The sequence below is a fragment of the Diabrotica virgifera genome, chromosome 5 (assembly GCF_917563875.1).
Source record: "Diabrotica virgifera virgifera chromosome 5, PGI_DIABVI_V3a".
Taxonomy (NCBI): Eukaryota; Metazoa; Arthropoda; class Insecta; order Coleoptera; family Chrysomelidae; genus Diabrotica; species Diabrotica virgifera.
In genome coordinates this window covers 62,305,218-62,332,802 of record NC_065447.1, presented here as the reverse complement: position 1 = coordinate 62,332,802, position 27,585 = coordinate 62,305,218, and the positions used below count along the sequence as shown (strand labels likewise).

The 27,585-nt window shown below is 32.6% G+C and overlaps 1 protein-coding gene across 1 annotated transcript in view; it reads right to left on the bottom strand.

Annotated features, from left to right (window-relative positions):
• Positions 1 to 259: 259 nt before the first annotated feature.
• The window catches only part of LOC126884187 (iduronate 2-sulfatase), a 62,580-nt gene continuing 35,254 nt past the window's right edge, over positions 260 to 27,585 (bottom strand). The window contains exons 3-5 of the mRNA XM_050650045.1: positions 18,116 to 18,388; positions 14,803 to 15,071; positions 260 to 608 (exon numbers count right to left, since the gene is read on the bottom strand). Of these exons, the coding sequence (XP_050506002.1) occupies positions 288 to 608; positions 14,803 to 15,071; positions 18,116 to 18,388 (863 nt within the window). The 3' untranslated portion in view covers positions 260 to 287. The remainder of the gene's footprint in view (positions 609 to 14,802; positions 15,072 to 18,115; positions 18,389 to 27,585) is intronic.

Sequence of the window (27,585 nt, the reverse complement as noted above, 5' to 3'; positions counted from 1 at the left end):
TTTTGCGCCTTTCTCGAGTTCTTCTTTGAGTATGCTGCACGTATAGTTCATTTCTTTTGTCTATTACTTTACATTCCTTATCAAATCAATACTCTTTTCTTTGATGTTTTTCTATTCCTATCATCCTTTGAGCCTTTGAGCACGTTGTCCTTTTAATTTTATAGTATTCTTCTCGTATTATTTCCTCTCTCTGTTCTAGGAGTTCTCTAAAAAATTTTTTATAGAAAATTCTGTAAGTGCATTAAAATGAAATAATAAAAACATCTAAAACTATATTTAACATAATATTATACATGTCTCCAACCTAATATTAACTTATCTCTTAGACACTTTGAAACATTTTTAAGTTCATCTCTATCTACCAGATTATTATTTTCAAAAGGGTCGATAGCATGATCATACAACTCACTACCATAGACAGTATTCCAGTCCGGCTTGAATGTGTCTTTGGAAAAATCTACCCATTCGGTATATCTATATTGCTCGGTCCTAAGCGAATATCCCATTATTTTGATATCTTTAAGTTTTGGTTGGTCACTATTTGGAACACTCGTTGGAAAAGGGCCTGGTCTAGGATACTGACTAAACGAAGATAACGATGACAGTTGCTAAAATAAAAAAAAAACTTTATTTTTAACGTATAAAAGTTTTATATCGCCATAAATCTAAATGAGCCATAAAATCTTGAAGAATTGGAGATAGAGGTAACGAAAGAGTTGAAGCTACAATTTTATCTTAGAAAAAAAGGCTAAAACGTTCGATATCTTTTGAGTTCAAGCTGGTATATATAGCTTCCGTCAGCCTCTTCATTTGATGCCATTATCTGCTTCTTGTTGTCTTGTTTATTTATGTAGTCCCATGCTAAATCGTTATTTTCCTAACTAGTGCGGAAAGACCCTTTCCGCATGAGCTGGAACAATATTTTTTCTAGGGCCGTACGTTTGGAAAAAGCCACAAAAAATAGAGTTAATTCAATTTTTTTAAGAGTGAAAATACACAAATTAATGTTTTGAAAAAGTTGTCAAAACCAAACTTTCAATATAATGGGTTACCACGACGACGATATTGGTTTCCATGGCGACAATTCAAAACCATTGTGATTGTCTACTGATCTGACTTTTAAATATTATGTCAAAATAATTTTATTTCATCGAATTATTGCGTTAATTTCATTAAAACATGAAAACAATAAGATACATTTGAAATAAATTAGTAAATAATGTCTTTTGCATATAATTGCGTAAAATGCGCTGGATCATACAACACAAAGGATTGCAAGAAACTAAAAAAACACGCGAGCAATTTGCACTCATTGCAACGGAGACCATCTTTCTAATGGATGTTCTGTTTATCGTGAACTACTACATGCCAGATACAATGACAATGACAAATCAAAACAAATCACCACTCAAAATCCTGTCAATACTACCAATGTAAATATACCTACAGTCGGAAAAATAAAAGAATACCCATGAACGAACATATAAAACACGCTGTATTTTCCTGTCACCGTGTCACACAAAAAATTGGCCAGCGCAAGTACATGTAATAATTATATTTACATGTACTTGCACTGGACAATTTTCTTTGTGACACGGTGACAGGGAAATACAGCGTGTTTTATATGTTCGTTCATGGGTATTCTTTTATTTTTCCGACTGTACCCAACATCATAGCAAGACAACAAAAATAACAATGAATTAGCAGATCAACTATCAAATTTCCTAAACGAATTCAGAAACATGTTCTCTCAACTCTTAAACCAAAATAGCGTGATTTTAACCATATTAACCACAGTCATTAACAAAGTAACAAAATAATGACAAAGTCGTTACGAATTGCGTCGTGGAATGCTAATGGCATTTCAAACCATATACTAGAAAAATCATTATTTTTAAAAATGGATAATATAGACATTCTCTTAATATCTGAAAGCCATGCCACAGAAAGAACGATTACTAAGATACTTTACTATACTGTGTACAATGCAAACCATCTAGACGGAGGAGCACATGCAGGTTCTGCCGTTATTATTAAATCAAAAATTAAACACTATGCAGTCCAACCTTACATCACGGAAAAAATCCAAGCAGCAATCATTAAACTTGAAACAAATATCTCTCTCAGTGTAGCATCTATCTACAGCCCACCTAGACATCCCATTTCAAGCGAAGAGTATCATGATTTTATACAAACTCTTGGATCCAAATTCATAGTAGCAGGAGACTGGAACGCCAAACACACCACATGGGGTTCCAGATTAATCACGCCTAAAGGTCGAGCATTAATGAATACTATTCAACAAAATAACTTAAGATATTTATCAACAGGAGAACCCACATACTGGCCTACGGACCCCAACAAAATCCCAGATTTGGTAGATTTTGTTGTAACAAAAGGGATATCTGACATCCATAGTGCAATAGAGTCAAACTTCGCTTTAACATCAGACCACAGCACAATAATAATAGGGAGTTTTTGTTGCTACGTAACGTACGCATCTCCGTGTACGTAAAGCAACTAACGTGTCGTAGAGGATGAATGTTAAAATAGGTAGTTTTTGTAACTGCCTTAACGTAACGTAAAGCAAATCGTAAAGTCATTTTTAAATTCCGTTGACATTCAAAAAAATAAAACAATGTTCACACAATATACAATTAATATACAAATGTAAAAAAAGATAAATGAATGATGAAATTGTATGGTTTTAATTGCTTCTATTTAAATATAAAAATATTATTTTTCTTTAGGTTAAATTTTTTTTATTTTTGTTTATACCTACTTTTTAGTTGTAAATTATTGTATACCTACATCAGAATTCCAGTAGGTATAATGTAACTAGTGTGGTAATATTTATTTGAAAATTTTACTGAAACTAGGTCATTTGTTTATCTAGTTATTAATTGTGGTGATCACTGTATTTCTTAAATTAATACAAGATTTGTTTGTTTTGCTTTATTAATAGACAACTTAAAAACAATAAAATTTTAAATCTATTATGAAGTTCCAATTTCCAATTACAAACACAGAATAATTTTACTCAAATAGAGTAAACCAATAACCAATATAACCTTAAAATGTTTATAAACGGGTAGTACGCTGATGACATGTTCATTTGGTAGGTAATCGGGCAAGATCCTCGTGTGCATTCGGTGACTTTCGGCTCGATAGGGATGCGTATGAACCTAACGTACCAGCCCGTAACCTTAGGTAATACGTATCGCGATACGGGAGTTCAACCATTAATGCGCAAGCGTGTATGTCAAAAAGATGCGTTACGTTTACGTATTTGTGTGTACAAAAACTCCCTAATAACTTTAGGCACACACATAATATGGAGAAGATTACCACCCAAACTGTCAACTACAAATTACACCTAACAGACCAACTATACTTTATTCTAAAATCATATCTTACTGACCGATATTTCCAAGTCAAAATAGGGAACTTGCACTAAAAAATTTTTTTGCATAAAATTGTTAATTTATGTTTTAAAATGTTATATTCAAAATATTACGTCTTAACAATGAATAGTGTACGTACAACATCTAATCAAAGTTTCGCGCCTAAAATTTCCGTTTTAAACAACTTCAAAAGCGAGACCTGGGGTCTGACGTCACAGGCCACTCGTATCGTTTGCCCGTTCGGGGTGGGCTATTGCATTTAATGCAGTTTGCCCATAGATAAATACTATAATTGAAATATCTTGTTTTGCTCTGTGGCAAAACTGATTTTTTCTGTGACAGGCAACATATTAACATTTTATCTCTGTTGACATTTATCAAAAAGTTCTTTTTTATGAAATTACTTTTGTCGTTTCTTGTGTTGAAGAACAAAGAAGAAACAAGTAACTTAAAAATAAACAAAACTTTTAGTAATAAAAGTAGAAGTAACTAAAAAGTATTGGTGCTACTATAGTAGGCGGTCTACAGTCGGGTTTCTACTATAGCTTGCGGTCTACCGAGGGATGCGGTGTAAGTATAAGCTGAGATGATAAAGATATTAACTTGTAAAATTACAATAATGATTCTTCTTATTTATGCGTATTATTAACTTTGTAAGGAAGGATTTTATTGGCTATGTACAGGTTCTATCGGTACGTCTGCTAATCACCATAATCTTTTCTCAGAAGGCTTTGAACACAATAATGAAAGGCTCCAGTAGGTACTAATAAACATTACAATAAAAAATAATCTTTATTATAATGCAAGTTACACCGTAATCTTTTCCAGGATATACGAAATCCTTCGATTAGAGGTAGGTAGATCAAACCCACGGGGTAAACCGTATACTATAATATAATGGTACCAAACTATTGTTATAAACGGTTTAAACATGCTTATTAATAACTCTTACTTATTTGCCTTGACACTTCGCATTTCTCCAATAGGATAGCTTTCACTACTTTTTATAAGTAGTTTTTTTACTACTTATAACTACTTTTTTTACTGTAGTGAAATTACTTTTTTTTCACTACTTTTTATAAGAGTATAAGTTGCCACGATGAAGACATCAACGGTAGGTAAGTTAGTCAGATTGACCTTTTGAAAAACCCTCGTCCGTCATATTATGCGTTTTAAACTTTTTACAAAGTAGCACTCAACTTTATCAATTTCAGTTTAAAACTAAGCTGATTGGGGAACTACTTATTACAATATATAAGATGAACATAAATAATACCTAGGAATTTTCCATTAAAGACGATTAAAATGTAATATACCCGTGATACCTACCCTAATCGCGTTGTTTCCGACTAGCTAGCCCGGTTGACCGACCGTGGCCCGTGACGTCGAACCAATAGAAGGACGTTCAAGAGCCTCCTAAGATATTTGAATTTTATAGCATTGTCAAAGCGTCGTAATTAGCGTACGGGTTAAAAATATTTGTTCTTTTCGCATGCAAGCGTTTTAAGATCATGTTACCTTATGTTTTTTAATATCATTTTAATATTTAAAAATTTATGCAAGTTCCCTATTGAAGACAACTTCTCAAATTACCACATCATCCAATCTGGCGTACCACAGGGTAGCGTTCTGGGCCCATTTCTATATCTGATATTTACAGACGACGTTCCAACCAGAAATAATACCTTCTTAGCTACTTTTGCCGATGATACGGGAATCTTAGCAGTGGATGTAGACCCTAATGTAGCATCACAAAAAGTTCAAAATCATTTAGACCAATTACAAAACTGGCTCAAGCGATGGAAAATTAATGTTAATGCCAGCAAATCAGTACAAATTACTTTTACAACCAGAAAATCTACATGTCCTCAAGTTTCTATAAATAATACTCCGATTCCAATCAAGCCAGTTGTCAAATACTTGGGATTGCATCTGGATGAAAAACTCATATGGAAAACACACATTAAAATTAAACGTAAACAATTAGATCTTAAACTAAAAAATATGAACTGGCTATTTAACAAGAAGTCTCAGTTATCTCTTGAAAATAAACATCTTCTGTAGAAAACTATACTTATACCAGTTTGGTCTTACGGAATAGAACTATGGGGCTGCAGTAAACCTTCAAATACGAAGATACTCCAAACATTTCAATCCAAAATTCTCCGTATGATAGTAAAGCTCCATGGTATGTATCCAACCAGACACTTCACAATGATCTGGACATCCCACTAATCAAGGACTTAATAAAAAATCGTTCAATAAAATATAAAAATCGCACCACTGACCACACCAACGAATTGATAAATAATTTATTCACCCAACCACTTGCTGACAGAAGACTAAAGAGAATATGGCCAGACCACCTACCACAATAAACAATAATACTTAGAGAACCGTCACTGGATGGTACCTAACTCACCTTAATTTACTTTCAGACTATTTACTTATTACTTTGTGTTTAGAGTAGATTGTAAAAATGCAGTGTATCAAAAAAAATAATGTCTAAATATTAGTTGAATGCATTATTATAGTATATTATAATGACATATAAAAAGGTATTCTACTTTCCCGCACGCCGTGCGGGAAAGTGCAACTTTCGGAAACGAAATGTGTGCGCGAAAGTGGTTGTTTTAGCACGGCCGCAGAAAAAGACCTTATCGACTTTCATCCAGTCTACAAACATGTCGTTTTTATTTTTACTGTAGATTCTGTTTGTTGAGAACACTCCACCATATTGAAATAGGAATAGTAGACGGTGAGTTCAAGTATTTTTATTTTATTTGAAGCACAAACACATTTACTTTACAATTTGTGTTACAACAAATTACTAACATTAATTTTGACCACTTTGCTGTATCGTAACACGATAATGCATGGTGAAAACGAGATAATTTTACGTGGCACAAATTGTCCCGACTTATGATAGGAGTGTGTAGATGCGTCGAGTTACTATTATCCGAACTTCGGACTTGGGAATGACTTGTTACAGCTCAGAAGCCGCAATTTAATAGAGGATTGTGTCTTTTCTAACGGTTTTCAACGTACTTTTTAGCTAACTTCATTTATTACATTCGAACAATAATAGTATATTGTACAACAAGAGAGAAAAAATACATATTTCTCACGAGCGCAGAAGTTTGTTGGCACGAGCCGAGGTACGAGGCGAGTGCCGCAAATCAAGCGAGGGAGAAATATGTCGTTTTCTCACGTGTTGTACACTGTATTTTTTCTATGGATGCGTTTTTGTCAAGAGTTCAATCTTCAAAATTAAATAATTGATGTGCTATTATGTAGGTATTTAATATTCTTAATATTTATATACTTTTATTTATTTAAAATTATAGTTACCAGTTATATTTGAACAGTTTTGAAAGATAATTCCTAGTAAGTTTTGACTTGACACATTTTATTTGACAAAAATATTTGTGTTTGTATTGTGCATGTTACCATGGAAACCGCGATTCTACGTATGGAACCCGTGAGAAAAAATATTTCTCACTGCAATGGCCGACTTTTCTCACACCCTGAGAAATTGTTCGTTTTGAATGTATGTAAGTAGTGAGAGAAGTTGCACATTGTATAGCATCCATAGAAAAAACATTTTTTATAATCGACTTTTAGTAAAAATATAACGATGAAAAGATACAGGTGTGTAATTTATGGCTTACGGTTATATATTCAAAAGAAATGAAGATATTTAAACACCGGATATTAAACCTATTACCGAGGAATAAAAACATGCAGCTGCCGGATCAGACATTGAAAGATAGTTAATTTGATTACATGAAATCAACTTTAATTTGGGAATACCTGTCAGAAAAATCACCACCGCTGATTTATTTGCAGTAAGGTCAAATCCTTGTTTAAAAAAATACTCTCTTGCATCACCCAGTACCATCTTAGTTGAATTAATACTTTGTTGGTACAACTTATTCACATTGTAAAAGCAGAAATCATCTGCATATTGTAATATACTGCATCTAATTCCTATACTGTGGAGATCTAGAGTGTATAAGCCCCAGAAATATCAAGAAAAATGGCAGATAGATAATTATTATTTGAATATGATAATTGAATATCAGTTGTTAATTGAGAAACACAATCAATAGTTCCCTTGTTCCTACGGAAGCCATACTGAGACACTGGAAATATATTTTTGTTCTCACACCACCATTCTAATCTGCTTTTCATAACTCGTTCAAATGTTTTAAGCAAACAGGACATGAGATCGGTACGCTGGTTTAGTTTGGGTATAGGAATAACCAGGCATTGTTTGAGGGCGTCACAATGATCTCCTTTAAGTAGAATATTGTTGTATATTTTGCACAAATAATATATAGCAATTGCAGGTAGGTTTAATAGCATACTATAGTTAATGCCGTCAATACCAGGGGCTGTATTTTTAGAACTCTTGATATTTGCTTTAAGTTCGTCAGCTGAAATGGGGGTTAGTAAAAAGTGGTCATTAGTAGAGATGCTCGGCATAAATAGTGGTAAATGGACATAATCCGGAGAGATTTTTGTAAAGAGCCTTTCTACCATACATTCATCATTAGCGGTGTACTATTTGTTACCTTGAATTTTGTTTACCCTTTTCCAAAGCTCTGAAGGTGAAGTTTGCCTAGTAAGTGAGGAACAAAACCGAGCCCAACTAGATTTAGCTTTTCAGCGGAAAGTTCGTTTACATATAGCTTCATTCTTCTTATATTCCATGAAGTTTGAAAGGGTAAGATTAGATTTATAAATTTTAAAGGAATTTTTTCTAGCGTTAGAAGCAGTGAGGCATTCATCATCCCACCATGGTGGCGATTTGAAAGATTTGACTGACGGTTTGATAATTTTGAAAGATTTGTTGGCTGCATCAGTAATAGAATCTAATAAAAAGAAAATCATTTCGTTTGTTTGGTTTTTATTTGGTTCGTGTCTGAAGGCACTTTCTACGTTGTTTCTAAAATTATCCCAGTTTGCATTAGACATCGACCATTTAGCCGAAGATATAAAAGTTCTCTTTTCAATTTTCATATTCTGCACAGAAAGTCTAATTGGAAAATGATCTGATCCATAGGTATCTGGAAGAACAGTCCAGTCAAAGGATGGACATAAACTAGAGGATATAATAGTAAGATCTACAACAGATTTCATATTCCCTGGAGGAGTAGCTCTAGTAGCCGACCCGTCATTAACAACAATTAAATTAGGAAAGAAATCTAATGCTTCTACTAGTATATTACCATCGACGCAACATGAATTTGATCCCCATAATCCATGATGTGCATTAAAATCTCCGGTAATAATACAATCATTGCTAATTTGAGAAAAAAGACTAACGTAATCTTGCACTGTTACTCTAACATTTGATGGACGGTACACACTCAGGATAGTATACATTTTTTGGTCAATTTTAATATCTACACCACAAACTTCTAAATTAGGATTGAAATTGTTAACAAATGAAATGGGATTATAAATAATGTTATTTGCTAAAATTATGGCAACTCCTCCATATCCTCTAATTCTACTTTTATTAACTACATTGAAATTATTGAAGCAAACAGTATCAGATGGTTTTGACCAAGTTTCTGATAAAAGACCTATGTCAAAACGTTCTTCAAACAGTAATTGCTGTAAAGAATATCGGTTCGCATTTAGCGAACGAATATTCCATTGAATAATTTTAATACTTTTGTCAGCCATTAAAATTATGTAAAAATATTACCTATAATATCTTTAATTTTATTTTCTAATTCAATTTCGTAATTTTTAAAATTAGTTTCTACATTTGATGAAGAATTACAATAGTCAAGGATACTCTGTTTGATTAAATTTTTGAGTGAAGCACTGAGCTGGCCTATAAATATATCAAATTCATTACGGGGCTCATGGTTTCCAAATTGAAATACAGATCCCGAACAGAAACTGGTCGGGTATTCCCTACGCACAGGAGGAAAATTAGGAGTTGTATCAGTAGTCTTCCTTTTTGGGGGGGGGGGGTTATCGTTAGGGGGGGCTATATTCAGATGATTATTATTTTTATAAGTAGTGGTGGAATTCGAGGGTTTAGGGGAGGAGCTTTTTAATGGAGGAAAGTCTGTGTCACAGGTCATTAAAGGTGCAAATTTATTTTTTTGGACTAAGGAATAACATGGATTTTCAAGAGCTTTTTCGGCTTCTTTAAATGAAATATTTAAGTTAGCCATAGCTTCTTTAGTCTTTTTTTGTTTTAAATATTCGGGACATTCTTTAAAAACTGACTCGTGGCTACTATTTTTACAATAAACGCAAAATGTAGTACATTTATCGGGACAATCAGTGTTACCTTCATTACCGCACTTCTTACATCTTTTTTTGACTTGCATTGAGTCGTTGAATGGCCATAACGACGACAGTTGAAACATTGCATAACAGGACTAACATATATTTCAACTGGACACCTAACTTTGTTGATGTAAATATATTGGGGAATTAATTTACCTTCAAAGCTAATAATAACCATTTGTCTAGGAACTCTTTCTGATACACCGTCACTTTGAACTATTCTAGTCATTCTATGAACTTTTTTTATTGGAATATTAGATTTAATAGTATTAAGTAGTGCACTCTCAGTTAGAGTAGTGTCCACTCCGCGAACGAGACCCTTTTTTTCCGTTAAATAATTTGGAATATATGCAATTAGGTTATTTTTTCCGAAAAAATCTTCAACTACTAATTTATTCGCAACAGCACCTGAATTGACTTGAATTTTAATGCGATTTTTACCTACACTAACAATTTCAATAATATGTTTATCATAACTAGATAGCGAAAGTAGTTTTCTCCAAGTTTCATTGGATGCAAACGACTGATACTCAAATTTATGTGTTGAACAAATATAAAAAACGGACCAGTATCATTTAAACTAAATCGATTACAGTCGAACCCGCTTATTGGAATAGCCGTTGTGCCAAGAAAAAGTATTCCTATAACAGGGATATTCTAATAACCGATCATATAAGCCTAGTGAAAACGTTTTGGGACCTCAAATTTCTATTCCTTAAACCGGGATATTCCTTTAACCGGTATTCTAATAAGCGGGTTCGACTGTAGATGAATTAAATTCCTGACTTTTTTGAATAGTATTTGTTTTATTTGAATCTGTTTATGGTATCATTAGTACTTTTACTAGTATCATTTAAACATTCACTATGAGAATTATTCTGATTTAAATCATTTGTCTGCATAATTATATCGCTCTCATCTGTGAACCCAATATTTTCTACACCAGGATCTGGTGGATCCTTTCCATTTTTGCCCACGGATTTCCCGGGGCACGAGCGACGTTCAAATATAAGTATATAAAAAAATTTCTACTTACAGTACAGTTGTCAAATAACAAAACTTAAAATATACGGAAAAACAAACAAAATCGGCTAAACACTCTGTAGAATCTCTTGAAACACACTTTAATGCTTCACAATCGATTTGAGTTGAATGAAAAAAGACTTTAGAACTAACTAAATCTACAAATTTTCCGGAGGAACTCTTAAATTTGTCTAAACACTTTGACAGTTTTTTTGACGTTGAAAGGAACAGTATATTATATTATATTATAATCATATCGATGGACAAAAAGAACACTATGACGTTTAATTGAAATAGAAGTAATATTTGTTTTTTGAGAAAGAGGATCCTGCCAAGATCGCCTCGATCCTGGCAGGATCGCCATATGGTAAATGTTGTGGTGGTATTTACCCTCGGTATGGGGTTGGTGAGCATAAATACACTTGGTTAGCTTAGAGTTGGAAACAATTATTGTAATCACTCAACTGACCTTTTGCAAGGTTAGTTATGTTTGTAAACGTCACGTTGGCGTTTTGTGTTAACAATCCGTCCAAACATGATCAGAGTGCGGTTATTCAATTTTTGTTAACATTTTTTTTTTCGATCGTATATTACCCTTGATCATATAGTTTTCACTACCTAGAGTGGACATCAACCCAAACCTGTATAATGAAACTTTGAACAAGCTCCATCAAGCAGTATGAAGAAAACGTCCAGGGAAGCTCTGACGTGGTGTCATATTCTGCTCGACAATGCTTGGCCTCCAATTGCCAAAGTAGTGAAAGAAAATGCATAACGAAAGAACTGGAGGAGATTAGAGCATCTATTTATAGTCCTGAATTATCTCCATGTAATTTTCACAATTTTGGGCTACGAAAAAAGACGTTATGGTAGGAGGTAATCGTTTTCAGTCGGACGAAGAAGTACAAAATGCAGTAACAGAATTCTTCGAGCAACAGTCATAAGAGTTTTTTAAGCAGCGTATACATCGGTAGTGAAACAACAGGATATGTGTCTTAAGGTCGGTTTTTCAGTGCTGGGTTAACCTATTTATTCTTCGGTCACCGAAATATTCATGGTTATTCAGTTTTTCAGTAATAGGTTAGAGTTTAAACTCGTTTAAGTTAACCAAGATTTTAACCGATCCTCGTTACATGGTTTAACTCAGAATTTTGCGGTTACGCTTGCGCATGGGTGAAGTGAATGTATCACGAATGCATCAGATGTTTATTTAGAGTACCTACCTGCCTGACAGAAGAGATTAGTTGGGTTATGTTATATTGTTTTTATCGCGGGAAGTATTCTGCCTCCATATTATTATAAGGAAATTATTATATATTATTATCGAAATTATAAAATATTATCGTTATTATATAGGAAGGAATTATAAGGACATATATTTAAATATATTATAATTATAACCTATGTTTACACATCTGTAACATGATTTAATGCATGATTCCTAGTAGTATTTTAAAAATGTCTATGTCATAATTGTTATGAAACCGAGGTAGATGTTATGAATGAACTAAATAAAGATTGTCAGAATTGACATTAGAAATGACGAGATAAAACGAAGAATCGCAGTAAAACAAGACATACATCAGCTACATCGAAGAAAAACGTTTAATTTGGTATGGACATGTGAGAAGAGCAGATCGAACAAGGTGGATATCAAAGATTTCGGATTGGAGCCCAATAGGAAAGAGAAGAAGAGGTAGACCCCAAAGATCATGGAGGTATAAAATGGACGAAGCCATGATATACGAACAAGCTTCGTATATCATCGTGTATATAAAAAACATAATTTTATAAATCCCAGTATCACGTAGGCCAGTCTTCGACCTGCCTAAATAGTGCCACCGAATCTTCGAGAGACGGACGGAACGAGCGGAGAAACAAGTTTCAATCCCTTTTTAGACACAAGAGGTCATATTGTCTAGTTCCATTTCTTGGGCATAATTCTTGTTGTTCCAGGCGCGGCCTAGAATGGTGGAGAACATAGGCTCTTAGTATATAAGTAGACAAATTTTAAATCAGCGGTCAGTCCTAATTATGTCGTGTCTTAAACTTGTTAAATATATTGTAAAAATTAGATTAAATATATTAGTCCAAGTAATGAAGCTTAAAATAGGACAAAACCTCGCAATTTTTACAGAATGGATCGATTTGCTTGAAAATTTGAGAATAAGTAGTGGATAGTCCAAGGATCAAAATCTATATGATGCCGAAAGGCGCTTTTACCATGGGGGTGGTTGCCACCCCATCTGAGGGGTGGAAATTTTTTATTATATTTTGACCACAAAAGTTGGTAAAAACATTCATTCTAAGCAAAAAACGTTCTATATATTTTTGTGATGAAATTAATAGTTTTCGATTTATTCGCTATCGAAAGTGTTAGTTTTATATCGAAAAAATCAATGTTTTAAATAAGTTTTCTGCTAATAACTCCAAAAGTTTTCGTTTTATCAAAATTACTTTACTTAACAAAAATGTAGCTTTTGAAAAAATAAACAAAATCGTTTTTTTAAATTTTCTTTAAAACCAATAGTAATCGAGCTATACTTTATTATATGTTAGCTCTTCTTCGTCAAATACTAAATATTGTAGTTTTAAAGTCAAAAGACGGGAAAACTATGCATTCTTCGAGGATAACTTGTTGAAACTAATTTAAAGTATTTAAAAAATCTATCTCCAGAAATAGAAAAAAGTCTCTAGCTCAAAAATTAAGTGACTTATAATGAAAAGAATGTCAGTCCCTATTTTTTGGAAGTGATCGGAAGCAACCGCCCTAATCCCCACACTAATTCAAATTAGTGATTGACCTTATTTGGTCTTCTTTATTTATGTATTATTAATAGGTTCTAGAAGTTTGACCGGCCTAGAATGATTGGTTTTAAAAAAATGGAGTTAAAAGCGAAAAACGAATTTTTATAGTTTGGAAAAAATGGATTTTTCTTCAGAATAGAAAGATTAGCATCAGAGATACGAAAAAATGTTTAATAATAAAATTGTAGCTTATTTCATTTCCGTGAGCCGAGTTTGCAAAAATTCAGTGAACTATTGAAAATTTATACTTGTAATAACATGCAAAAACCATCTTTACCAACCCTTTCAAAGTCACCTCTTTTTGCGACTGAGGACTTTTAAAAGATTTAATAATAATACCCTTATAGATCTTGTAAAAACCTACAAAATTCTTTTTTGCCAAACTTTCTAAGATAAAAAATAAAAAAGTTACGGTTAAAAAATCAATATATTTTTTTGAAAAAAAAAAAAAGGAAAAATCCAATTGGAAGCACAATAATGTAAGTTAGCGGTGTTTTTAGTCATTGGTCTTATTCATTCTTCTTTATTTATGTATTATTAATAGATTCTAGAAGTTTGAGTAGCTTAAGATTAGTTTTTAAAAAACTGGAGTTAAAAGCGAATAACGAATTTTTGTAGTTTGGTAAAAAATGCCAATTTCTTCAGAATAGAAAGATTAGCATCAGAGATACGAAAAAATGTTTAAATATGAAATTGTAGGTTATCTAATTCCCAAGAACTTGGTTTGAAAAAATTTTTCTACGGCAAAATTTGAGTGAATCGTAAATGAGTACACTTGGTAAAACATTGATTTTTTCGATATAAAACTAAAACTTTTGATAGCGAATAAATCGAAAACTATTAATTTTATAAAAAAAATGTATAGAACATTTTTTCTTAGAATGAACGTTTTTATCAAGTTTTCTACCTAGCCAAAATATAATAAAAAATTTCCACCCCCAAATGGGGTGGCAACCACCCCCATGGTAAAAGCGCCTTTTGGCATCATATTAGATTTTGATCCTTGGACTATCCACTACTTATTCTCAAATTTTCAAGCAAGCCGATTCATTCTGTAAAAATTGCGAGGTGAAAAGCTTCGGTTCCTGGGCTATATGTGTTAGTTTTTGTTTGTCTTATAAAAGAATATAAATTAAGTGGTTTTATTTAAATATAAGTGTCAAAATAATAATAAAAATATAAATCAGTAATAAACATTGCAATTGACTTACATTTAAAGCATAATAATATAAATTATTAAACGACGTACCTTATGTCCTTTTTTCTTGACCATGAAGGGTACTAAACTCTTGCCTTCCGTACATAACATTTCGGATGCTTTTTCTGGACATGTCTTTAGTGGACTAGATACTTGAGTTAGGTCCACAAGTGTAGGAAATAGATCTACTAACTCAACAGGCTTTTCAACTATTACCTTAGTTGTCGAGAGTCCGGGAACACGAATTAATAGAGGAACTCTGGTTGCTATATCGAAGTTGCTGTATTTAGCAAACTCTCCGTGTTCTCCAATTGACCAACCTAAAAGTGAAACTCAAATTGTAGAGAAGCTGACAGAACAAGTTTAGGCGTTATATGAAACTGTAAACGTATGGAAATAAACTTAAAGAAAACTGATTAAGTATCTAACAACGAAGAATACAAAAATAAAACAGCTTTTACTGGTTTACGAAGGTAAATAAATCAAAGGAACAGACAAGTTCAAGTATTTAGGTTTCGTAATATCAAACAAAGGAACAACTGAAGAAGATAAAAAATAGACTAGGACAAATAAAAGACACTGCCTAGAGACTGCATACGAAAATTGAACTGGGTACTGCGAGATAAAATCATAAAGAAGAATAAAAATATAACACCATGATAAGAAGTGTCCTCACTTATGGGTGTGAAAATTGGACAATAAATAAGAAAACCAAAGAGCAACCGAGATGGAATTCCTGCAACTAATTTTATAAGAAAAAGTAGAAGGCAAACGTTGACCAGAATGGCGAAGGATTTCCTGGCTGAAAAATTTACGTAGCTACGTGGTTCACCACAACAACCACTAGTCCAGGGTAATAAGGATTTTCTCGGGACACTCAAAGATTCAGGTAGCTGACTACTTTTTTAGTTATTGTAGACCTATAGGAAGAAAACCTACCTGTTTCCTGCCTAGAATTCGGGTCCGTTTTTTAGTTATTAACAATTTAGTGCAAAAATCGCGATTTTTTCAATTTTTTGCACTCCATTCAAAAGCTAAATAGTTGACATAAAATTACAAAATTCAGTTTTTTAGAACATTGAAAAACCTTCAAAATGCCGATTTTTGAAAGTTAAAAAGTTAATGTGTTGCTACGCAAACTGCAAAAAAGTGAAAATCGTTATTTGTTAATAACTTTTACTAAAACTACCTTAGAACTTTAGTGTTTCACCCAAAGTTGGGTATTGGCGTACTTAACAAACCTTCAAAATTTGAGACCGATCCATTAATTAGTTTAAGAGTTATTCTATTTGTTTATCCCAGATACCTTTATTTTGCAATAAGACAGAAAATAACGACGATAGGGCAATTCTTAGTATGCCAAATGAAAGTAGAAGAGTGATAGTATCAAAATGTATTAAAAAAAGATAAAAAATAATTAATATACATAGTCAAAAATCCTAAAGCCAAATTTTTGAAATTTTGTAGTTTATAAACATTTAGATAACTTTAAAAATGTTGTCCGTAGAAACAATCGTTTTATATATTCGAAAAGATAGTATTTTAACACGAATTTTCAAATAAAAAAATTTAGCCTGGGTTCATTTGGGACAAAGTTAGCCATATGATTTTTTTTAATTCACAGCTAATTTGTTTATAATAATTAAGGAATCTCATTAATGCCATTGTAACGAATGGGACTTATATTTTTTTCTTAAAAAATTTGCACAAGCATTGTAGCTGCACAGCACCCTCTACGATTTTTCAAAAATGTAGTTCAAACGATTACTAAGGGGAACCTACAAATCCACCGAGTTAAAATACCGAAAAAGCAATTTCAAACGAATATAATTTTCTGTATCTCCGGATCAACTCAATGGATTTTGATATTTATTTTTTAATTTATATGTAATTTCTACGTACATTACAAATATGCAATTTGTTTATAAATTTATTAATTAATAAACAGTCTAATTTGTTTAAACAATTCTTGAAAAACTATTAGTATCATTAATGATCATAGAAAAAGTTACAGTAAACTTAAATAAATGATTTTTATTAGATAATTATTTATTGAAGATAATTTATTTATTAAAGTATACCTCAACTTTTTCTATGATTAATAACGATAGTATGATTAAAATCATGGATTTTTGGGAAAAATTATTTTTCAAAAATTGTTTAAACAAATTAGACTGTTTATTAATTAATAAATATCTAGACAAATTGCATATTTGTAATGTACAGAAAAATTACATATCAATTAAAAAAGAACGATCAAAATATATTCAGTAGATCCCGAGATATAGAAAATTATAGTAGTTTTAAGTTGCCATTTTTAGTTTTTGAACTCGTGAATTTGTCGGCTCCCAGCTCCCCCTTCACTTACCACGACTAGTCACCTTAACTACATTTTTAAAAATTCGTGTAAAATACCAGATTTTCTAATATGTAAAATGATTTTTTCTACGGACAATATTTTTAAAGTTATTCTAAATGTTTATAAACTACAAAATTTCACAAATTTGTCATTAGGATTTTTGACTATATTAGATAATTTTTTTATCTTTTTTTAGTATAATATTTTGATAGCATAAATTTTCTACTTTTATTTGGCATACGCAGAATTGCCCTATCTTCATTATTTTCTGTCTTATGTTATTGCAAAATAAAGGTCTCTGGGATAAACAATTAGAATAACTCTTAAACTAATTAATGGATCGGTCTCAAATTTTGAGGGTGTGTTAAGTACCCCAATACCCAACTTTGGGTGAAACACTAAAGTTCTAAGGTAGTTTTAGTAAAAGTTATTAACAAATAACGATTTTCACTTATTTTGCAGTTTGCGTAGCCACAAATTAACTTTTTAACTTTCAAAAATCGGCATTTTGAAGGTTTTTTAATGTTACAAAAATTTAAATTTTGTAATTTTATGTCAACTATTTAGTTTTTGAAGTGCAAAAAGTTGCATTTTGGAGTGCAAAAAATCGAAAAAATCGCGATTTTTGCACTAAATTATTAATAATTAAAAACGGACGCGAACTCTAGGCAGGAAACAGGTAGGTTTTCTTCATATAGGTCTACAATAACTAAAAAAGTAGTCAGCTACCTGGATCTTTGAGTGTTCCGAACATGGTCTATTTCTAGCTTATTACCCTGGAGTACACAAATCTCTTCAGAACAGCAATGTGCAAAGTACAGGTTCACATGACGGTCGCCAACATCCGAAATGGATAGACATTACAAGAAGAAGTTTCAGGATTAATGATATGTTCTTGAAAATCTATTATTGTTGGAAATTAATTAGATGATACTCAACAATTCACACGAAAAACTACCCACTACAAAACTACTTAACATAAGAAAAATATAGATTTAAAAATACCATGGTCCGAAGTAAACACCACGATGGTGTCTTTATCTACATATGACACTAAGTTTCCAATTAAATCATCAATATATGTCACTGAAGCATAATAGGCTTGCTTAATTGCTTTTATAGTATCATCGGGCATGGGTCCAAAAGGGAATGATACGTTCAGTTGTATTATATCATCTCTTCTTCTTATATCTGTCCATGGGTTCCAAGCCACAGTAGGTAAAGATGTCGGTCGCCATCTGTTGGTCGGAAGTGATACATTCTCGATCGGATGGTATTCTGCAATAAATATTTTAGGTTACTTCTGGAAAAATGTTTGTGTTATTTCGGAACGCAAAAAAAAAGAAATTTTTGAATCAGATTTATCAAGAATATTGCTTTTCATTTCATCATCGCCAGTGGTGCTACAGCCCTAATTATTGAGATGCGACCTTCCCAAATCTATTTCACCAGTCGTTTCTGTCCATCGCCAACCGTTGACGGTTTGCTTCGTCCATCTTCCTCGCATCCTCGTTCACACCGTCCCTCCATCTCAGTCTTGGTCTACCTTTAATAGGCCAAGAAATGAAGAATTTTGGCTCGCAAGTTTTTCGTCCAGCATGGATTTACTTGAAATTTCCACAGAAGGTAGGGAATAGCTCAAGGATCATTTTCTATATCATGCCGCTGTACGCTAAAACCTTGGGGGGTGGTTGCCACCCCATCTCGGTGGTGGGAATTTTTCGTTACATTTTAACCATGGAAATCGATGAAAAAAGTGATTCTAAGAAAAAAATGTTTACGTTTTAGTGGGAATTTTTCGTTACATTTTAACCATGGAAATCGATGAAAAAAGTGATTCTAAGAAAAAAATGTTTACGTTGTCTTGGTAAAACTAATATTTTTCGAGTTATTCGCGCTTGAAAGTAACAGTCTTTCAACGAAAAAATCGACTTTTTTAGTGGGTTTTTTGAGAATAACTCGAAAAATATGCATTTAATAAAAAAACTGTATCTTTCAGATACATCAATCAGATACAAAAATTGTATATTTCAGAAACACAAGCAAAATCCTTTTTATATAATTTTTCTCCGAATAATACAAACCGAGATACGGCATGTTAAAGGTTCGCTTTTTTTGTCAAATGCATAATTTAAAATATTCAAAGCCAAATAACGGGAAAACTTTGCATTTCTCAAGGAAAGCTTACACAATCTTTTTTCAAGTATAAAATTAGACGTTTAAAAAAAAAAAGAATAGAAGTTTCTAGCATAAAAATTAGGCGACTTATGATCAAAATAACGTCGGTGCCTACTTTTTTCTACGAAAAAATCAGTGAAAACAAGTCCCTAACTATTCTCTTAATTAAAACTGATCTTTACCCTTCTGTAATTCTTTTTATATACATATTTTCAATACACCCAAGAAGTTTGACCCATTTAAAAGGCTTAATTTTAGAAAAATTGGAGTTTAAAGAAAAATTGAATTTTTGCCGTTTCGTATTTTTTACCCTTTTCTTCAAAATATCTTTGAGAATACTGGAGATACGAAAAAAATTATACAGTACTAAATTGTAGCTTTTTTAATAACTAAAATCTCCCTGTGCACAGATTTTCTCTACAGTGAATATTTAGCGAGGTATCGCTGTTTAAAATATCTATTTACGAGCAAACATGCCCTTATTCGAGCCCTTTAAACTCACCTCACTTAAAAACTAAGGGATCTTCGATTTTCAGCCTCACAAGACCTGAAACACCATCTGGACATACTCAGTGAATGGTACACTAAATGGCGAACAAAAGTAAATATCATCTCAAATAACGTTTACAAACCGCCACAACACATGCCCACCTGTAAGAATGGAAAATATACGAATACCAACAGTAACAGACGCTAAATACCTTGGCCTCCATCTTGACCAACGTCTTACTTGGAAAAAACATATACAAACCAAAAGAAGACAACTAGACTTGAAATTTCGGCAAATGTATTGGCTCCTTGGACGCAGATCAAAACTCAACATCCAAAACAAAATTCTTCTGTACAAAGCAATATTCAAACCTATTTGGTACTACGGACTACACCTCTGGGGCTGTGCAAAGTGAACATCACTGAATATCATCCAAAGATTTCAGTCTAAAGTTCTAAGATCAATAGTAGATGCACCAAGGTATGTAACTAATCAAACACTTCACGAAGACTTAAATATACCTTTCATCAGAGAAGAAATCCATCGAGCCTCGGAATCACAAAACGAGCGTACCATTCACCATGACAATGAGTTAGTAAGGGAATTATTCCATAATGGCCCTGCCACAAGGAGACTAAATACAACCTGGCCTCAGGACCTATTTTAAAACTTAAACATAAATAGTATAAGATGAGACATCATTGGAAGTCTCTTCTTCATGCCCAAAAACATGGAACAAATTTACTTAATACCCTTTTAATGATGTAGATTGTAAATAAACATAATTACATAAAAAAAAATTACACTGTTATTAAGGGTTGAAATATGATATTATTGTTCGTCCGCTATAACTTTTCCCATGCGTCACGATTAATTTTCAAACAAATTAAGTCAAAACATAAAGTAAAACGTACGACGTGTGTAGTATACAGGGTGAGGCAGATAACTGGCCTATTAGAAATATCTCGAGAACTAAAGGCAACAGAATCATGAAAATTGGAATACAGGGGTTTTGAAGGATGATCTATTAAATGAAAATATTTTCATCTCTTTGCAACTTCCGGTTATACCGGAAGTTGCTTATAACTTCGTTTTTTAATTGGGACACCCTGTATATTTTTACATTTTTGGATTCTCTTCGATGTCTTCTTTCTTAAAATATGAGGATTTGTAATGTTATACAGGGTATTTTAAAAGATAATTACGTTTTTTTATTAATTTCGTAGCAATATTCACACCCTGTAGAATTGTAACAGTTTGACAACTAAAACTCTACTTACGTTCAAATGATTTTTAATATAGTCTACTATTGTTAAGAATCATTAGTATAGCTAAATTTTTAATTTTAGTATACAGGGTTGGTCGAAACTCGGAATGAGTATTTTCTGAGTTTTCTTAAATGGAACACCCTGTATTTTAGTATTGTAATGAAATGATATTTTATGGTACTTTTTTATTTCTTAAGCATTCCCTATACCTAACTGCTTTAAATTGTGCTTAATTGTTAGTCGCACCAACAATCTTAACTACGTAGGTATTTTGATAGCTAAACCATTATTGGTAATTTTAAGGATCAGTCTGGATTAATATGTATTTATTTCTGAAAAATGATTTGTGATTGAATATTTTCAAGGCCAACCTAATAAAATTTTACGTATTTTTTTGTTGCAATTAATGTTTAGCTTGAATCACCAATAACTCACAAATTAAAGCAATTAGGTATAGGGAATACTTATAAAATAAAAAAGTACTATGAAATTATCATTTCATTACAATACTAAAATACAGGGTGTTCTATTTAAGAAAACTCAGAAAATATTCATTTTGAGTTTTGACCAACCCTGTATACTAAAATTTCAAAATTAGCTATACTAATGATTCTTAACAATAATAGACTATATTAAAAATCACTTGAACGTAAGTAGAGTTTTTAATGTCAAACTATTACAATTCTACAGGGTGTGAATGTTACTACGAAATTAATAAAAAACGTAAATATCTTTTAAAATACCCTGTATAATATTACAAAATCTCATATTTTAAGAAAGAAGATATTGAGGAGAATCCAAAAATGTAAAAATATACAGGGTGTCCCATTAAAAAAAACCAAGTTATAAGCAACTTCCGGTATAACCGGAAGTTGCAAAGAGATGAAAATATTTTCATTTAATAGATCATCCCTCAAAACCCCTTTATTCCCATTTTCATGATTCTGTTGCCTTTAGTTCTCGAGTTTAGTTCTCGTTTAGGTATACAGTCTACATATACACATCGACATTCGTTTCACTTTATGTTTTGACTTAATTTGTTTGAAAATGAATCGCGACGCATGGGAAAAGTTATACGCTGTGAGTTTGTACGTAGAGGGGATATTTATAAATTCGGGAGCGCCAGTAGTGACAAGTCTGTAAACGTTTACTGGAAATTTGACATAAATGTCAAAGTGATTAATTTAAAATTAAAATTAAAAACGTTAATTATAAAAAATATTAGTTGGTCAAAGCTGTGGTATATATTTTTACCTTAAATATACTTACGTTTTAAATACTCAATTTACGTTTTTTAATGTTCCGTAATATGTAATTATAAATTAATCTTAGCGCCATCTACACGATAATTGTGAAAGTATCCGAAGTAAGAAATTAATATTTCATCAATAGAACGTCAAAATGATTAGCAAAATCTTTAAAAAATCTTTTACAATTTAATTACTTTTTAGCGTTGTAAATATTAAGCGATATCAATTTAATAATAAATTTAAAAATTACCGGTAAAAGTTGAATTATAATCCACTAGGAGCGACACCAGCGAAGCTCAGAGCGTATAGCGGACGAACATATATCCTAAAGCATATAACAATCATTATTTAATAAATCAAAACCAAAATTAAGGTTTACAATTTTTATTTAATTTTTGACAATAAGGGGTAGCTGAAGGCCGCGTCTCACCATCAAATAATTTGATCAAACAGTTTGAGCAAACTCCGGAAGTACGTCAAAGTGACGTCACAATTGCAGTTTTTTTTAAATTCTAAAAATCTGTGTTCTCACTATCAGTCTAGTTTGATCAAATTTTTTGTATTGAGTTGTCTAACTTGTTTGTACTTTATTTAAAATTAAAATTTTTCATTATTATCCACAATGAACACTCAGGATGTGACGTCACTAACTATCACTTTCAGTTTGCTCAAACCAGTTTGATCAAATTATTTGATGGTGAGACGCGGCCTTTACACCCCTAAAAATAATCAACGCCCTTGAGCATGATATATAATATTATGAAGTACAGGGTGAGATGATCCTAATCCCAAATTTTTATGCAAATCTATGCAAGCCGAGATCATTCTTTTGGCCGCACATCAAAGGAACATGAAACGTAAATCACGTTTCATGGAAATAAAACACTGCTAAACAAATAGACGTCCGGCCATTTATGAAACTCTCCGAAAATAAAAATGTTTTATGAACATGAATCACACTCGTTTCATTGGTAGGCGGACTTCAATATGAAACGTGTTTCACGTTTCATGTTTTACGTTTCATGTTTCTTTGGTGTGCGGCTTGCCTTAGGATAAATAAATTCTTTATATATAGCTTCAACAAGGGTGGTTTTAAGGGTTGAAATATTATGATCTTCTTCTTCTTGTGCCACTCCTAACGGAGATTGGAAATCATCAAGGCTACCCTGACCTTGTTTACAGCTGACCTAAAAAGTTTATTAGTGGTGCAGCCAAACCACTCTCTCAAATTCCGCAACCATGACATTCTTCTACGGCCTGGATTTCGTTTTCCTTCTATTTTTTCTTGCATTATATTTTGAAGTAATGCGTATTTATGACCTCTCATCAGGTGACCCAAATGCTCGAGTTTTCTTCGTTTTATCGTTAACAAAATTTCTGGGTCTCTTCCTATCCTTCGTATTACTTCAAGGTTTTTAAGAATTCTTTCAACCCAACTTATCTTCAGCATTCGACGGTAGCACCACATCTCGAAACTTTCAATATTTTTTTATGTTGTTCTGTTTGAGAGTTCAGGCCTCTACACCGTACAATAGCGTGTTAAATACGTAGCCTCTTAGCATTCTTAATCGTAGAGAGATGCTTATATCTCTGTTGCAGAAGAATTTTCTCATCTTTATGAAGGTGGCCCTGGCAATTTCAATACTATGGTATTATATCCTAAAGAATAAAACAATCATGATTTAACTAATAAAAACCAAATGTTGAACATACTAAAGTTTAAAATGTTATTTTATAATTTTTTACAATTAGGGGTAGTTTTCACGCTTAAAAAACCAAAAACGTACAACGGCTCAATATAGAAAATGAACTAGACGGTGAAATGAGCCTAATCCCAAATTTTTGTACAAATAGATGCTGGACGAAAAAATTGCGAGGTATTGCCATTTTTTCAGCTTCATTTTCTGGCCTATAATCCTATTTCCTACTGGTATCGCTAGTAGGGTTCGTCTTGGTGGGTAATTTTCATTTGCTTTTCATTTAGTTTGATTAAACGTTATTTTGAAATTTAGTTTTTAACTTTCCAGAGGGCGCGCCCTTTAATATTACATTAGCGGGCGCATGTTGCAAATTTTACGTATTTTTTTAAATGTTTTTTAATAAGTGTTGGGAAATTGTTATAAGGATATAAAAAAAATTAAATTTTACGATATTTTAAAATGTTTTTTTATTTTTGTTTACAAAAAATCAAGTAACACTTTAAAAATATAATATTTTAAAAGGATCTGACTGTTGGCCACAATCAACATTCTCATCCTTACAATAATTGCAAACCACCTCAATGACATCCTGTTTCTTGTACGTAAATGACTGACAACAGCAACACTTCACTGAAGCTGAGGATCTTTTTTCTTCTCCAGCATACATTGCCGGCGCACACACCGCGCTTTAGAGTGTTTCTATTTTGTTCTTCTTCGGTAGCAGGCGCGGATCCAAGGGGGGTCAATGGAGTAAATTGCCCCCTCCTTGGGACTTCGCCTGGTGTCTACTTACACTGTTTTTAAGAAAGAGATTACGATTGAACATAAATAGTGAATTTTGTGTCCTGTTGACAACTGAGTAACTGAAACATAAATATGGCAAAAATGAAAAAGTCCCACATTAATCTATTTATTGCCATCTATTCAATTCAATGCCAGAGACCAAATGAAAATAGTAATTGCCGGTGCTATGTTATGGTAATTTGATCATTTAATAAAACCCCCTGAATAAGAGCCGCTTTTAGAAGGATGTAAAATTGGCATTAAGGATCCGACTACTTCGCTGCTACGTATTCTCGGTCTTACTGTATGTTGTCGAGTTTTGGACTGTGAATAAAATCGATCTAAATCGCCTTGAGGCTCTCGAAATGTGGTGCAATAGAAGAATTTTAAGAGTTCATTGGATGGAGAAGATTCGAAGCTCCACAAAACTAGAACGTCTCAGCAAGACTACTGCGATTATAAAAAGCATTAAGAAGAGATAGCTGTATTATTTCTGACATTTAATGGGAGGTCCCAAATATAGGTTGCTACAAAATATCATTCAAGTGAAAATAGCAGGCAAACGCAGTCCAGGACGAAGAAGAACTTCATGGTTGATTTAGGGTGGCAATAAATAAAATTAAGATACCTATGATGGTAACCAACGTTCTGAAAGGACATGGTACATGAAGAATAGGAAAATAACAGCCCATCTTGAAAAAGAATCCTGCGTACGCCAGTCACGAGAACATTTTTATTTCATTGCCCCCACCTTGCAAGGTTGCTGGATCCGCCGTTGTTCGGTAGGTTCAACCTACCGACCATAACTCTCCTTAAGGCAATCACTCATATCTTGAGTAAAATGTTGAGGGTTGATTTGTAGATAAGATGCTCTTTCATTAGATTCAACGTCAAATTTGTCAGGAAAACTCTTCGATATTTAGGAGCCACGGCCGAACAGGCCAATTTGTGTAAGATTTGAGCATTTCTGCCGCAAATATTTAGCAGGGTAGGAAACTACACACGGCCATCTCTTTGTTATCCTAGACCCCCTAGTAAGCGCCACATATCTTGTCTACAGTGTTCCCTCCACCTTTGATTTCATTGTAATCTAGTAGGTATAACCTGAGGCTTTTAGTGTCAGGATCCAGTTTCCCGTAGCCCAGTCGGGATAGCATTTGTAGTCCAGAAAAATAAGATTTTTCCCGTGATACATCCCCCTCCAGGCCGAAACCAAATTTTTAGAGTAGTATGAACATCTAAACTGCGCGTCATAGAAAACGGGCACCCTAAAAAATGGGTCATTTTTGATGTCGCGTATCTCCTAAACCTGTTGTCCGATTTAAGTGATTTTTTGATTATGTTATAGCCCTATTCTTTGTCAATATCCCTGTATTAATATTTTTGCAAAACAGGTAAATTTTCATTGTATACCGGGTGTACGAATCAAACTGTGTTTTTTTCTCAAAGTTCGCAACACCCTGTGGCGTATTCTAGCATTTATAAAATACTGAAATTAAAACCCAACTATAGCCTCAGGTTTTCTTAACATTCTGTTTTTTGATTCATTCGTTTATGATGGATAATACAAAAGTTATGTACTTTAACAACTAGGCATGCTCTTTATCAGTACAGGGTGTTTCTAAAGAAGTACGACAAACTTTAAGGGGTAATTCTGCATGAAAACATAATGACCGGTTGCTTTATAAACATATGTCCGCAAATACTTCGTTTCCGACATACAGGATGTTGAATTTTTTCTTAAAAACTGACGATTTATTTATTGCCCTAAAACCGGTTGAGATATGCAAATGAAATTTGGTGGGTTTTAAGACGTAATTTTTGAACATTTTTTGATATACAATTAAGAATTTTTTATTCACCATTGGCGTACATACGAATAATATGATCGGTCATATTACCCGTATGCGCTCCAATAGTGAATATAAAATTCTTAGTTGAATGTCAAAAAATGCGCAATAACCATCTCTTAAAACCTACCAAATTCCATTCGCATATCTCAACCGGTTTTAAAGCAATAAATAAATCATCAGTTTGTAAGAAAAAATTTAACATCCCGTATCTCGGAAACGAAGCTTTTGCGGATATATGATTATAAAGCAAACTGTCATTATTTTTAATGCAGAATTACCCTTTAAAGTTTGTAGAACTTATTTAGTCCCTAAAACACTTTAGACTTATAACACCCTGTACTGACAAAGAACATGGCTAGTTGTTAAAGTACATAACTTTTGTATTATGCAACATAAGCGAATGAATCAAAAAACAGAATGTTAAGAAAACCTGAGGCTATAGTTGAATTTTAATTTCAGTATTTTATAAATGCTAGAATAATCCACAGGGTGTTGCGAACTTTGAGAAAAAACACAGTTTGATTCGTACACCCGGTATACAATGAAAATTTACCTGTTTTGCAAAAATATTATTACAGAGATATTGACAAAGAATAGGGCTATAACATATTCAAAAAATCATTTAAATCGGACAACAGGTTTAGGAGATACGCGACATAAAAAATGACCCATTTTTTAGGGTGCCCGTTTTCTATGACGCGCAGTTTGTTTCCTGCAACCGATTTTGATGATATACGTACATAGTTATAAACAAATGAAAATCAAAAAACGGTAAATTTTCGCTTTTTTCGTCTATTATTAAAAAGTGAAGCAGTGCAAACATATTTCAGAATAAGAAACTCATGTCATAAATCATATAAAAAAACTTCAATATGGCGTTCGCTGAATATGTCTATCCTTATTTGTTGCTTAGAAAATTGCAAAATAGGTCATAAATTTTGAGATTTTATAAA